At 47.2% G+C, this 13399-nt stretch overlaps 1 protein-coding gene across 8 annotated transcripts in view; it reads right to left on the bottom strand.

The window, feature by feature from the left end:
• The window catches only part of dnpep (aspartyl aminopeptidase), a 97922-nt gene that overhangs the window by 24679 nt on the left and 59844 nt on the right, over nucleotides 1-13399 (bottom strand). For all 8 annotated transcript variants that reach the window (XM_070875195.1, XM_070875199.1, XM_070875200.1 and 5 more), the window contains 3 exons: nucleotides 10220-10303; nucleotides 7288-7448; nucleotides 436-475 (listed from right to left, as the gene is read on the bottom strand). In XM_070875195.1, coding sequence (XP_070731296.1) covers nucleotides 436-475; nucleotides 7288-7448; nucleotides 10220-10303 — 285 coding nt within the window. The remainder of the gene's footprint in view (nucleotides 1-435; nucleotides 476-7287; nucleotides 7449-10219; nucleotides 10304-13399) is intronic.

Below are 13399 nucleotides of genomic sequence, written 5' to 3'. Positions count from 1 at the left end.
CTTGCTGTACCTGCATACTATCCTTTTGTGTTTCATGCACAAGTAACCCCAGGTCCCGCTATACTGCAGCACTTTGCAATCTTTCTCCATTTAAATAATAACTTGCTCTTCGATTTTTTTCTGATTAAAAAAAACTCACATTTTCCAACATTTTACCGCATCTGCCAAATTTTTGCCCACTCATTTTGTCTGTCTATGTCCTTTTGCAGGGTTTTTGTGTCCTCCACACACATTGCTTTTCCTGCCATGGGACTTTAAACATTCATTGGGACAGCAGAACAGGGAGACGGGGCCTTGTTTTAACATTGTAGCTGCAAGAATGGACTTGTCAAGTGCAGCGGACAACAAAAGCGGTAAACTGCTCGGCTTTACAGAACAATTCAGAGGCTCGCTATTCACCCATTGTGGAATTTAATAAATGTCCATAAACCTCACCTTGTGCATGGCCGGCCTGTGATTTTCCTCGTGTTTGTCTCTGAAAGTATTGAAAACACAAAGTAAATTTCACTGAGTCCTGGGTCAATGCTTCTTGTTGAAGGTACACTGCACCTTTTTAACAGGGGAAGGTGCACGAAATGAATTACAAGGCTGACACTGTTATGTTTAGGATAACTCCACAAGCCAATATATTGTAAGCTCAAACTGCTGTGACCTAGATCTCTTTAATGTAACTCCAGAGTGAGGAAGCAGCATGGTAGACTGCCTTTCACAACTGCTTGCCCAGGTGACCCTTGGGTCTCCCACAGGTGCGCCCCCTGGGTGGCGAGTCTTACACACTAGTAAAGATCACATACATAAAGCCGGTGCAGCTGCAGCAGGGAGCCAAAAAAGTAGAAAGAAATCGAAAGGTGACGTCACAGCCTAGGGGGGTAAGTGATTGGCTGGTGATTGGTAAGTAGCTTTTCTTTTTCTTTATCAGTAAGTAATCTTTTAGCATTGTTGTTTCCAAATTAAGTTAACCCAGGGGTTAAGTCATTGCTGGAGGGCTCGGACACGTGTTATGCTCCTCCTGTACTATGTGGGAAGTCAGGGACGCTTCTAGTGTCCCTGGTGACGTGTGCGGGAAGTGTACCCGCCTGCAGCTCCTGACGGACCGCATTGTGGCACTGGAGCTGCGGGTGGATTCACTCTGGAGCATCCACGATGCTGAGAATGATGTGAATAGCACGGTTAGTGAGTTGGGTCTTACCACAGGTAAAGGGTGACACAGCCAGATAGGGAATGGGTGACCAACAGGAAGAGCAGTGCAAGGAAGGTAGTGCAGGGGTCCCCTGCGGTCATCCCCCTGCAAAACAGATACACTGTTTTGGGTACTGTTGGGGTGGATGACTCATCGGGGGGAGGGCAGCAGCAGCCAAGTTCATGGCACCGTGGCTGGCTCTGCTGCACAGGTCAGGAAAAAGAGCGGGAGAGTTATACTGATAGGGGATTTGATTGTAAGGGGAATAGACAGGCGTTTCTGCGGTCGCAACCGAGACTCCAGGATGGTCTGTTGCCTCCCGGGTGCAAGGGTGAAGGATGTCTCGGAGCGGGTGCAGGACATTCTGAAAAGGGAGGGTGAACAGCCAGTTGTCGTGGTGCATATAGGTACCAACTCTATAGGTAAAAAACAGGATGAGGTCCTACGAGACGAATTTAGGGAGCTTGGAGCTAAATTAAAAAGTAGGACCTCAAAAGTAGTAATCTCAGGATTGCTACCAGTGCCATGTGCTAGTCAGAGTAGGAATCGCAGGATAGCTCAGATGAATACGTGGCTTGAGGAGTGGTGCAGAAGGGAGGGATTCAAATTCCTGGGACACTGGAACTGGTTCTGGGGGAGGCGGGACCAGTACAAACCGGACGGTCTGCATCTGGGCAAGACCGGAACCAATGTCCTAGGGGGAGTGTTTGCTAGCGCTGTTGGGGAGGAGTTAAACTAATATGGCAGGGGGATGGGAACCTATGCAGGGAGACAGAGGGAAATAAAATGGAGGCAGAAGCAAAAGATAGAAAGGAGAATAGTAAAAGTGGAGGGCAGAGAAACCCAAGGCAAAAAACAAAAAGGACCACATTACAGCAAAATTCTAAAGGGGCAAAGTGTGTTAAAAAGGCAAGCCTGAAGGCTCTGTGCCTCAATGCGAGGAGTATTCGGAATAAGGTGGACAAATTGACTGCGTAGATAGCAGTTAACGGATATGATGTAATTGGCATCACGGAGACATGGCTCCAGGGTGACCAAGGCTGGGAACTCAACATCCAGGGGTATTCAGCATTTAGGAAGGATAGACAGAAAGGAAAAGGAGGTGGGGTGGGGTTGCTGGTTAAAGAGGAAATTAATGCAATAGTAAGGAGGAACATGAGCTTGGATGATGTGGAATCGGTATGGGTGGAGCTGCGGATACCAAAGGGCAGAAAAGGGAGTTGTGTACAGACCACCAAATAGTAGTCGTGAGGTTGGGGACACATCAAACAAGAAATAAGGGACGTGTGCAATAAAGGTTCAGCAGTTATCATGAACGACTTAAACCAAACTGGTAGCAATGCGGTGGAGGACGATTTCCTGGAGTGTATAAGGGATGGTTTTCTAGACCAATATGTCGAGGCACCAACCAGAAAGCTGGCCATCCTAGACTGGGTGGATGTGCAATGAAAAGGGACTAATTGGCAATCTTGTTGTGCAAGGCCCCTTGGGGAAGAGTGACCATAATATGGTAGAATTTTTTATTAAGATGGAGAGTGACACAGTTAATTCAGAAACTAGGGTTCTGAAGTTAAGGTAAGGTAACTTCGACGGTATGAGGCGTGAATTGGCTAGAATAGACTGGCAAATGATACTTAAAGGGTTGACAATAGATTGGCAATGGCAAACATTTAAAGATCACATGGATGAACTTCAACAATTATACATCCCTGTCTGGAGTAAAAATAAAATGGGGAAGGTGGCTCAACCGTGGCTAACAAGGGAAATTAAGGATAGTGTTAAATCCAAGGAAGAGGCATATAAATTGGCCAGAAAAAGCAGCAAACCTGAGGACTGGGAGAAATATAGAATTCAGCAGAGGAGGTCTAAGGGTTTAATTAAGAGGGGGAAAATAGAGTAGGAGAGGAAGCTTGCCAGGAACATAAAAACTGACTGCAAAAGCTTCTATAGATATGCGAAGAGAAAAAGATTAGTGAAGACAAACGTAGGTCCCTTGCAGTTGGATTCAGGTGAATTTATAATGGGGAACAAGGAAATGGCAGACCAATTGAACAAATACTTTGGTTCTATCTTCACGAAGGAAGACACAAATAACCTTCCAGATGTACTAGGAGACCGAGGGTCTAGTGAGAAGGAGGAACTGAAGGATATCCTTATTAGACGGGAAATTGTGTTCGGGAAATTGATGGGATTGAAGGCCGATAAATCACAGGGCCTGATAGTCTGTATCCCAGAATACTTAAGGAAGTGGCCCGAGAAATAGTGGTCATTTGGTGATCATTTTCCAACAGTCTATCGACTCTGGATCAGTTCCCATGGACTGGGAGGTAGCTAATGTAACACCACTTTTTTAAAAAAGGAGGGAGAGAAAACGGGTAATTATTGACCGGTTAAGCCTGACATCGGTAGTGGGGAAAATGTTGGAATCAATTATTAAGGATGAAATAGCAGCGCATTTGGAAAGTAGTGACAGGATCGGTCCAAGTCAGCATGGATTTATGAAAGGGAAATCATGCTTGACAAATCTTCTGGAATTTTTTGAGGGTGTAACTAGCAGAGTGGACAAGGGAGAACCAGTGGATGTGGTGTATTTGGACTTTCAAAAGGCTTTTGGCAAGGTCCCACACAAGAGATTGGTGTACAAAATCAAAGCACATGGTATTGGGGGTAATGTACTGACGTGGATAGAGAACTGGTTGTCAGACAGGAAGCAGAGAGTCGGGATAAACGGGTCCTTTTCAGAATGGCAGGCAGTGACTAGTGGAATGCCGCAGAGCTCAGTGCTGGGACCCCAGCTCTTTACAATATACATTAATGATTTAGATGAAGGAATTGAGTGTAATATCTCCAAGTTTGCAGATGACACTAAACTGGGTGGCTGTGTGAGCTGTGAGGAGGATGCTAAGAGGCTGCAGGATAACTTGGACAGGTTAGGTGAGTGGGCAAATGCATGGCAGATGCAGTATAATGTGGATAAATGTGAGGTTATCCACTTTGGGGGTTAAAAAAACGAAGGCAGAATATTATCTGAATGGCGGCAGATTAGGAAAAGGGGAGGTGCAACGAGACCTGGGTGTCATGGTACATCAGTCATTGAAAGTTGGCATGCAGGTACAGCAGGCGGTGAATAAGGCAAATGGTATGTTGGCCTTCATAGCTAGGGGATTTGAGCATAGGAGCAGGGAGGTCTTACTGCAGTTGTGCAGGGCCTTGGTGAGGCCTCACCTGGAATATTGTGTTCAGTTTTGGTCTCCTAATCTGAGGAAGGACGTTCTTGCTATTGAGGGAATGCAGCAAAGGTTCACCAGACTGATTCCCGGGATGGCTGGACTGACATATGAGGATAGACTGGAACAACTGGGCCTTTATTCACTGGAGTTTAGAAGGATGATAGGGGATCTCATAGAAACGTATAAGATTCTGACGGTACTGGACAGGTTAGATGCGGGAAGAATGTTCTCGATGTTGGGGAAGTCCAGAACCAGAGACATAGTCTTAGGATAAGGAGTAGGCCATTCAGGACTGAGATGAGAAGAAACTTCTTCACTCAGAGAGTTGTTAACCTGTGGCATTCCCTGCCGCAGAGAGTTGTTGATGCCAGTTCATTGGATATATTCAAGAGGGAGTTAGATATGGCCCTTACGGCTAAGGGGATCAAGGGGTATGGAGAGAAAGCAGGAAAGGGGTACTGAGGGAATGATCAGCCATGATCTTATTGAATGGTGGTGCAGGCTCGAAGTTCTGAATGGCCTACTCCTGCACTTATTTCTATGTTTCTATAACAGATACCAGAACTGTTTCAGGAAAGACTGAACAGGCTGGTGCCTTTTCTGTCGAGAAAAGTAAAGGCCAAGGTCTTTAAGATTAGGAAAGGGTTCGATAGGATGGAAGTAGAGAAGATGTTTCCACATGTGGGCACGACCACAACAAGGAGCTGTAAATATAAGAGAGTGACTAATAAATCCAATAGGGAATTCAATAAAAACTTCTTTACCCAGAGAGCGGTGAGAATGTGGAACTCGTTACCACAGGGATTGGTTGAGGTAAATAGTATAGATGCCTTTAAAGCAAAGGTAGATAAGCATTTGAGAAAAGACTTGCATTTATATAGCGCCTTTCACGACCACCAGACGTCTCAAAGCGCTTTACAGCCAATGAAGTACTTTTGGAGTGTAGTCACTGTTGTAATGTGGGAAACGCGGCAGCCAATTTGTGCACAGCAAGCTCCCACACACAGCAATGTGATTATGACCAGATAATCTGTATTTGTTAAATTGATTGAGGGATAAATATTGGCCAAGGACACTGGGGATAATTCCCCTGCTCTTCTTCAAAATAGTGCCATGGGATCTTTTACATCCACCTGAGGGGGCAGACGGGGCCTCGGTTTAATGTCTCATCCGAAAGACGGCACCTCCGACAGTGCGGCGCTCCCTCAGCATTGCACTGGGAGTGTCAGCCTAGATTTTTGCGCTCAAGTCTCTGGAGTGGGACTTTAACCCACAACCTTCTGACTCAGAGGTGAGAGAGTGCTGCCCACTGAGCCACAGCTGGCACAGTTCAAATGCTAGAGGGCACAGGTTAAAAGAAGGGAGGAGAAAGAAGGAAAGTCACTATTTCCCCCAAAGGGGTTTGATTGTGAAATGAGTTATCGGGGGAAGGGGATGGAAGTGGGCAGTATTAATGGGGTCAACAACAACTTGTATTTATATAGCACCTTTAATGTAATGAAATGTCCTAAGGCACTGCACAGGAGAATTATGAGATTAAAAATTCGGCACTGAGCCGCGTAAGTAGTCAAAGAGGTTTTAAGGAGCGTCTTGAAGGAGGAAAGAGAGGCGGAGAGGTTTAGGCAGGAAGTTCCAGAGCTTGGGGCCCAGGCAACAGACGGCACGGCCACTGATGGTTGAGCGATTAGAATCAGGGATTCTCAGGAGGGCAGAATTAGAGGAGCCAGACATCTCGGGGGAGGTGGGGGGGGTTGTGGGGCAGGAGGGGATTACAGAGATAGAGAGGGGCGAGAGAATTTTCAAATTGAGGCGTTGCTTAACCGGGAGCCAATGTAGGTCAGCAAGTACATGGGTGATGGGTGAGCGGGGTCTTGGTGTGAATTAGGATATGGGCGGCCGAGATTTGGATCACTTCTGGTTTACGTAGGGTAGAATCAAGGGTAATTAGATCCGTTTCTGCAGAAAGATGGGATTGTGCGATACAGTGTGAAGGTGGCCTCCTGTATGGCTCAGAGACATGGACCATATACAGTAGACACCTCAAATCGCTGGAGAAGTACCACCAGCAATGTCTCCGCAGTATCCTGCAAATTCCCTGGGCGGACGGGCGCATCAACGTCAGTGTTCTCGATCAGGCCCACATCCCCAGCATTGAAGCACTGACCACACTCAGCCAGCTCTGTTGGGCAGGCCACATCGTCCGCATGCCCAATACAAGACTCCCAAAGCAAGCGCTCTACTTGGAACTCCTACACGGCAAGCGAGCCCCAGGTGGGCAGAGGAAACGTTTCAAGGACACCCTCAAAGCCTCCTTGATAAAGTGCAACGGCACCTGGGAGTCCCTGGCCAAAGACCGCCCCAAGTGGAGGAAGAGCATCTGGGAGGGCGCTGTGCACCTCGAGTCTCGTTGCCGAGAGCATGCAGAAATCAAGCGCAGGCAGCGGAAGGAGCATGCGGCAAACCAGACTCCCCACCCACCCTTTCCTCCAACCACTGTCTGTCCCACTTGTGACAAGGACCGTAATTCCCGTATTGGACTGTTCAGTCACCTGAGTGGAAGCAAGTCTTCCTCGATTTCGAGGGACTGCCTATGATGATGGTGATGTGAAGCTGGGTAAGCTGGGTTTGATCTATGAAAAAGAGTTCAGGTTTTGTTTTTAATGCTATAAGGTGCTTTACATCTGGCTGATGCATGGCATTGGTTTCATTTTTAAAGACACAAGCAACAGGGGTCCAGTAGGCCACTGCCTTGTAAGCTGTACTGGCTCTTGACTGATAATTAACCTGCCGACGTTACTCATCTAGACGATGGGGAGGAATAATCCGGGCAGTCATCGCGCTTCAGCCTGGAAAAAAAGTTAGCATTGAAACACTTACGAGTAGTTGGGGTGGACAGCATGTGCCATGTCCGAGCTGATCATGAACGACTTGGGAATGGCTTCCTCAAACGCAGTCAGGTTGTCGGCACTGGAGGACAAGCGACGTAGAACCAATTCGGTCAGGGAGGACCCTGCTCCCTGAGCACTCGCACTGCCAACCTTAACACGGCAGGGGTGAGCGAGCGAGCGAGAGAAAACAAACACGATTAGAACTCGGCTTCAAAAACACAATTTTACTGGAAGCATTCTGGCTTCTTAGGAATAACAACGTGCATTTATATAGTGCCTTTAACGTCCCACGGCACTTCACAGGTGCGAGTACAGTATCAAACAAAATTTGACACTGAGCCACATAAGGAGATATTAGGACAGGAGATTAAGGGGTTATTGGAGCGGGCGGGGAAGTGGACCTGAGTCCAGGATTGGATCAGCCATGATCGTATTAAATGGCGGAGTGGGCTCAAGGGGCCGTATGGCCGACTCCTGCTCCTATTTCTTATGGTCTTATAGCAGACCAAAAGCTTGGTCAACAAGCTAGGTTTTAAGGAGCATCTTAAGGGTGGAGAGGGGCGGAGTGGTTTAGGGAGACAATTCCAGAGTTTTGGGCCCAGACAGCTGAAGGCACGGCTGCCAATATAGCAACATAGGAACATGGTTAGGGTATTCAGCCCCTCAAGCGAGATCATGGTATAAGATGCCTTTTAAAGACCCGAGCGGTTTCTGTGGGCCTTTGACATCCATCCATCTTACAAAGTATTTACTGCAGAGAAACAGGCCATTCAGCCCAACTGGTCTATGCCGATGTTTATGCTCCACATGTGCCTCCTCACACCCCTCTTCATCCAACTCCATCTGCATATATTTTTAAAAATTCGTTGTGGGATGCGGGCGTCGCTGACAAGGCCGGTATTTATTGCCCATCCCTAATTGCCCCTTGAGGTGGTGGTGGTGAGCCGCCTTCTTGAACCGCTGCAGTCCGTGTGGTGAAGGTGCTCCCACAGTGCTGATAGGGAGGGAGTTCCAGGATTGTGACCCAGCAACGATGAAGGAACGGCCGATATATTTCCAAGTCGGGATGGTGTGTGACTTGGAGGGGAACGTGGAGGTGGTGGTGTTCCCATGGACCTGCTGCCCTTGTCCTTCTAGGTGGTAGAGGTGGCAGGTTTGGGAGGTGCTGCCGAAGAAGCCTTTCTCCCTCGTGCTTATTCAGCTTCCCCTTAAATGCATCTGTGCTATTCGCTTCATCCACTCCCTGTGGTAGCGAGTTCCACATTCTCACCACTCTCTGGGTAGCAAAGTTTCTCCTGAATTCCCCATTGGATTTGTTAGTGACTGTCTTATATCTATGGCCAATGTTCCCTCCGAGTCATGCGGCCGTACAGTAATGGGAAAGGCAGCACGCAGGCTGCTCACCAGCTTCTCCATTGTAAACAATGCGCGCGCGCGGAAATTTAAAGGGACCGCACACCAAAAGAAACAGGCCCGCAGAACAAAGCGCAGCTCACGGGGAACATTGTTAGTGGCCCTGTGTTAGTCTCGTCCGCAAGTGGAAACATAAGAACAAATGAGGGGGTTGACTTATGAGGAAAGGTTGAGATTGTTGGGCCTCTACTCATTGGAATTCAGAAGAATGAGAGGTGATCTTATCGAAACGTGTAAAGATCATGAGGGGGCTTGACAAGGTGGATGCAGAGAGGATGTTTCCACTGGTGGGGGAAAGAGTAGAACTAGGGGACATAATCTTAGAATAATGGGACACCCATTTAAAACTGAGACAAGGAAGAATTTCTTCTGAGGGTTGTAAATCTGTGGAATTCACTGCCTCAGAGAGCTGTGGAAGCTGGGACATTGAATAAATTTAAGACAGAAATAGAGAGCTTCTTAACCGATAAGGGGTTAGGAGGAGCGGGCAGGGAAGTGGACTCATAAGAACATAAGAATTAGGAACAGGAGTAGGCCATCTAGCCCCTCGAGCCTGCTCCGCCATTCAACAAGATCATGGCTGATCTGGCCGTGGACTCAGCTCCACTTACCCGCCCGCTCCCCGTAACCCTTAATTCCTTTATTGGTTAAAAATCTATCTATCTGTGATTTGAATACATTCAATGAGCTAACCTCAACTGCTTCATTGGGCAGAGAATTCCACAGATTCACAACCCTCTGGGAGAAGAAATTCCTTCTCAACTCGGTTTTAAATTGGCTCCCCCGTATTTTGAGGCTGTGCCCCCTAGTTCTAGTCTCCCCGACCAGTGGAAACAACCTCTCTGCCTCTATCTTGTCTATCCCTTTCATTATTTTAAATGTTTCTATAAGATCACCCCTCATCCTTCTGAACTCCAACGAGTAAAGACCCAGTCTGCTCAATCTATCATCATAAGGTAACCCTCTCATCTCCGGAATCAGCCTCGTGAATCGTCTCTGTACCCCCTCCAAAGCTAGTATATCCTTCCTTAAGTAAGGTGACCAAAACTTAACTCGAGTCCATGATCGGATCAGCCATGATCATATTAAATGGCGGAGCAGGCCGTATGGCCTACTCCAGCACCTATTTCTTATGTTCTGATGTTCTTTTAAGAAATAGGAGCAGGAGTCAGCCATCTGGCCCCTCGAGCCTGCTCCACCATTCAATAAGACATGGCTGATCTGATCATGGACTCAGCTCCACTTCCCTGCCTGCTCCCCATAATCCTTGATTCCCTTATCGCTCAAAAATCTGTCTATCTCGGGCTTAAATATATTCAATGTCCCAGCCTCCACATCTCTCTGGGGCAGAGAATTCCACAGATTTACAACCCTCTGAGAAGAAATTTCTCCTTATCTCAGTTTTAAATGGGCGGCCCCTTATTCTGAAACTATGTCCCTAGTTTTAGTTTCCTCTAGGAGTGAAAACATCCTCCCTGCATCCACCTCCCTGCATCGAATCTTCTTACCTCTTCATTGTCAAACAGCGTAACCACTCGGATATTGCTGTCTTCGGCCAGCGTCCCTTCCTCCTTCGACGATTCGATCAGACCCTGCGAAGAATACAGAAAGGCTCGCACTGCTGTGGCATCAAAACACAGAACGAGGAAAGAACATCAGAAATAGGAGCATGAGTAGGCCATACAGCCCCTCGAGCCTGCTCCGCCATTTAATATGATCATGGCTGATCCGATCACGGACTCAGATCCACTTCCCTGCCCGCTCCCCATAACCCCTTAATCCCTTATCAGTTAAGAAACTGTCCATTTCTGTCTTAAATTTATTCAAAGTCCCAGCCTCCACAGCTCTCTGAGGCAACGAATTCCACAAATTTACAACCCTCAGAAGAAATTTCTCCTCATCTCAGTTTTAAATGGGCGGCCCCTTATTCTAAGATCATGCCCTCTAGCTTTAGTCTCCCCCATCAGTGGAAACATCCTCTCTGCATCCACCTTGTCGAGCCCCCTCATAATCTTATACATTTCGATAAGATCACCTCTCATTCTTCTGAATTCCAATGAGTAGAGGCCCGACCTCCTCAACCTTTCCTCATAAGTCAACCCCTTCATCCCCGGAATCAACCTAGTGAACCCTTCTCTGAACTGCCTCCAAAGCAAGCATATCCTTTCGTAAATATGGAAACCAAAACTGCACGCAGTATTCCAGGTGTGGCCTCATCAATACCCTGCACAACTGTAGCAAGACTTCCCTGCTTTTATACTCCATCCCCTTTGCAATAAAGGCCAAGATACCATTGGCCTTCCTGATCACTTGCTGTACCTGCATACTAACCTTTTGTGTTTCATGCACAAGTACCCCCAGGTCCCGCTGTACTGCGGCACTTTGCAATCTTTCTCCACTTAAATAATAACTTGCTCTTTGATTTTTTTCTGCCAAAGTGCATGACCTCACTCTTTCCAACATTATACTCCGTTTGCCAAATTTTTGCCCACTCACTTAGTCTCCTTTCGCTCGGTGTCAGCCGTGGCAGCACTCGGACCCACGAACGTCTGACTCAGAGGCGGGAGTGCTACCCACTGAGCCACGACCGATACCGGAGGAAAGCAGGGGATTAAGAAAAGGCCGGAACAGTCAGTCGTGGGAAAACTACCAGAGACCGGCGTCAAGGACGACATTAATTCTCACTTGGAGAAACACAGGTTAATAAGGGACAGCCAATGTGGATTTGTTGAAGGCAAATCATGTCTGACTAACCTGATGAGTTTTTTGATGAAGAGGTTTGATAGGGTAGTGCAGTAGATGTTGTGTATATGGACTTTCAAAAGGCATTTGATAAAGTACAGTACCACATAACAGACTTATAGAAGCACATGGTATTAAAGGGATGGCAGTAACTTGGGTGCGTAATCGGCCATGGGATAGGCAGCAGAGAGTAGGAGTGAACGGATGTTTTTCTGACTGGAGAGAAGTGTGCAGTGGGGTCCACTAGGGTTCGGTATAAAGACTGTTGGGTTTCTGGTTTATATATAAATGACCTGGACTTGGGTATAGGGAGTACAGTTTCGAAGTTTGCAGATGATCTTATGATACAAAACTTTGCAGCGTAGTGAGCAGTATAGTATCAGACTTCGGGAGGACACCGGCAGGCTGGTGAAATGGGCAGGCACGTGGCAGATGCAATTTAATGCGGATAAGTGCGAAGTGATGCACTTTGGGAGGAACAACATGAAGAGGCAGCATAATCTAATGGAAGTATTCAAAATTAAACGGGGCTTTCTGGCAGGTAGGTCGGGAACCAGATTTAAAACAATTGGTCAAAGAACGAGAGAGGAAATGGAAGAGAAACGTTGTCACACAGAGGGTTGCAAAGGGTGGTAGAATTAGATTCCATCGGAACTGTCAAAAGGCAAGCGGATATGTACTTGAAGAGGCTTCACTTTCAAAGGTTATGGGCGAAAAAAGGTGGGAAGTGGGACTAAATTGGACAGCTCTTTTAAAGAGCCGGCACAGGCACGACGGGCCGAATAAGAACATAAGAAATAGGAGGAGTCGGCCACCTGGCCCCTCGAGCCTGCTCCACCATTTAATAAGATCATGGCTGATCTGATCATGGGCTCAGCTCCACTTCCCTGCCCACTCCCCATAACCCTCGACTCCCTTATCGCTCAAAAATCTGACCATCTCCACCTTAGATATATTCAATGACCCAGCCTCCACAGCTCTCTGGGGCAGAGAAGTCCACAGATTTATAACCCTCTTTGAAGAAAAAATTCCTCCTCATCTCAGTTTTAAATGGGCGGCCCTTTATTCTGAGACTATGTCCCCTAGTTTTAGTTTCCCCTATGAGTGGAAACATCCTCTCTGCATCCACCTTGTCGAGACCCCTCATTATCTTTAAGTTTCGATAACATCACCAGTCAGTTGAGTCTAGGTCATCCACGATGAGGTATGCAGTTGTGAGCCTGGCAGATGAGCTGGTAATGTGTAGTGTGATTGTTAAACATTTGTTAATAAACCAACTAGTTCTTAATAGCAATGTGTTGCTGCGAATTCATAAGCAAAGAACCCATGAAGCAAATACATTACAACAAGGATGATACCAGAACTGCACGGTTATACCCATTAGGACAGGCTGGGACTCTGAACGGTTTTGATAAGAGTGGACAGAAAGTCCTTCTCTGCTGTAAAATTCTGTGATTCTATAACAGGTGGAAGGATCTGTGCTTTTAAGCTTCATTTTTTTAAGGAGAGTCCTGAAGGAGGAGAGAGGGGTAGAGAGGCGGGAGAGGTTTAGGCAGGGAGTTCCAGAGCTTGGGGCCCAGGCAACAGAAGGCACGGCCACCAACAGCAGAGCGATTAAAATCGGGAGATACGCAAGAGGCCAGAATTCGAGGAACGCAGACATTTCGGGAGATTGTGGGACTGGAGGAGGTTAGAGATAGGGAGGGGCGAGGCCATGGAGGGATCTGAAAACAAGGGTGAGCATTTTAAAATCGAGGCGTTGCTTAACCGGAAGCTAATGTAGGTCAGCGAGCATAGGGGTGATGGGTGAGCGGGACTTGGTGCGAGTTAGGACACAACGTAGCAGTCAAAGTAAAAGTAACATGGTGGGGCAGTGTGCGAGCAGCCTAAAGGCCAACGAGCAGAAACACTGCGTTTGTCTGTACGTCTGTCACTAATGATTAAAA

Source organism: Pristiophorus japonicus, chromosome 3 (assembly GCF_044704955.1).
Source record: "Pristiophorus japonicus isolate sPriJap1 chromosome 3, sPriJap1.hap1, whole genome shotgun sequence".
In the NCBI taxonomy this organism is placed as follows: Eukaryota; Metazoa; Chordata; class Chondrichthyes; family Pristiophoridae; genus Pristiophorus; species Pristiophorus japonicus.
Note: the sequence above shows the minus strand (reverse complement) of the source record. Positions and strands in the feature narration are given on the sequence as shown.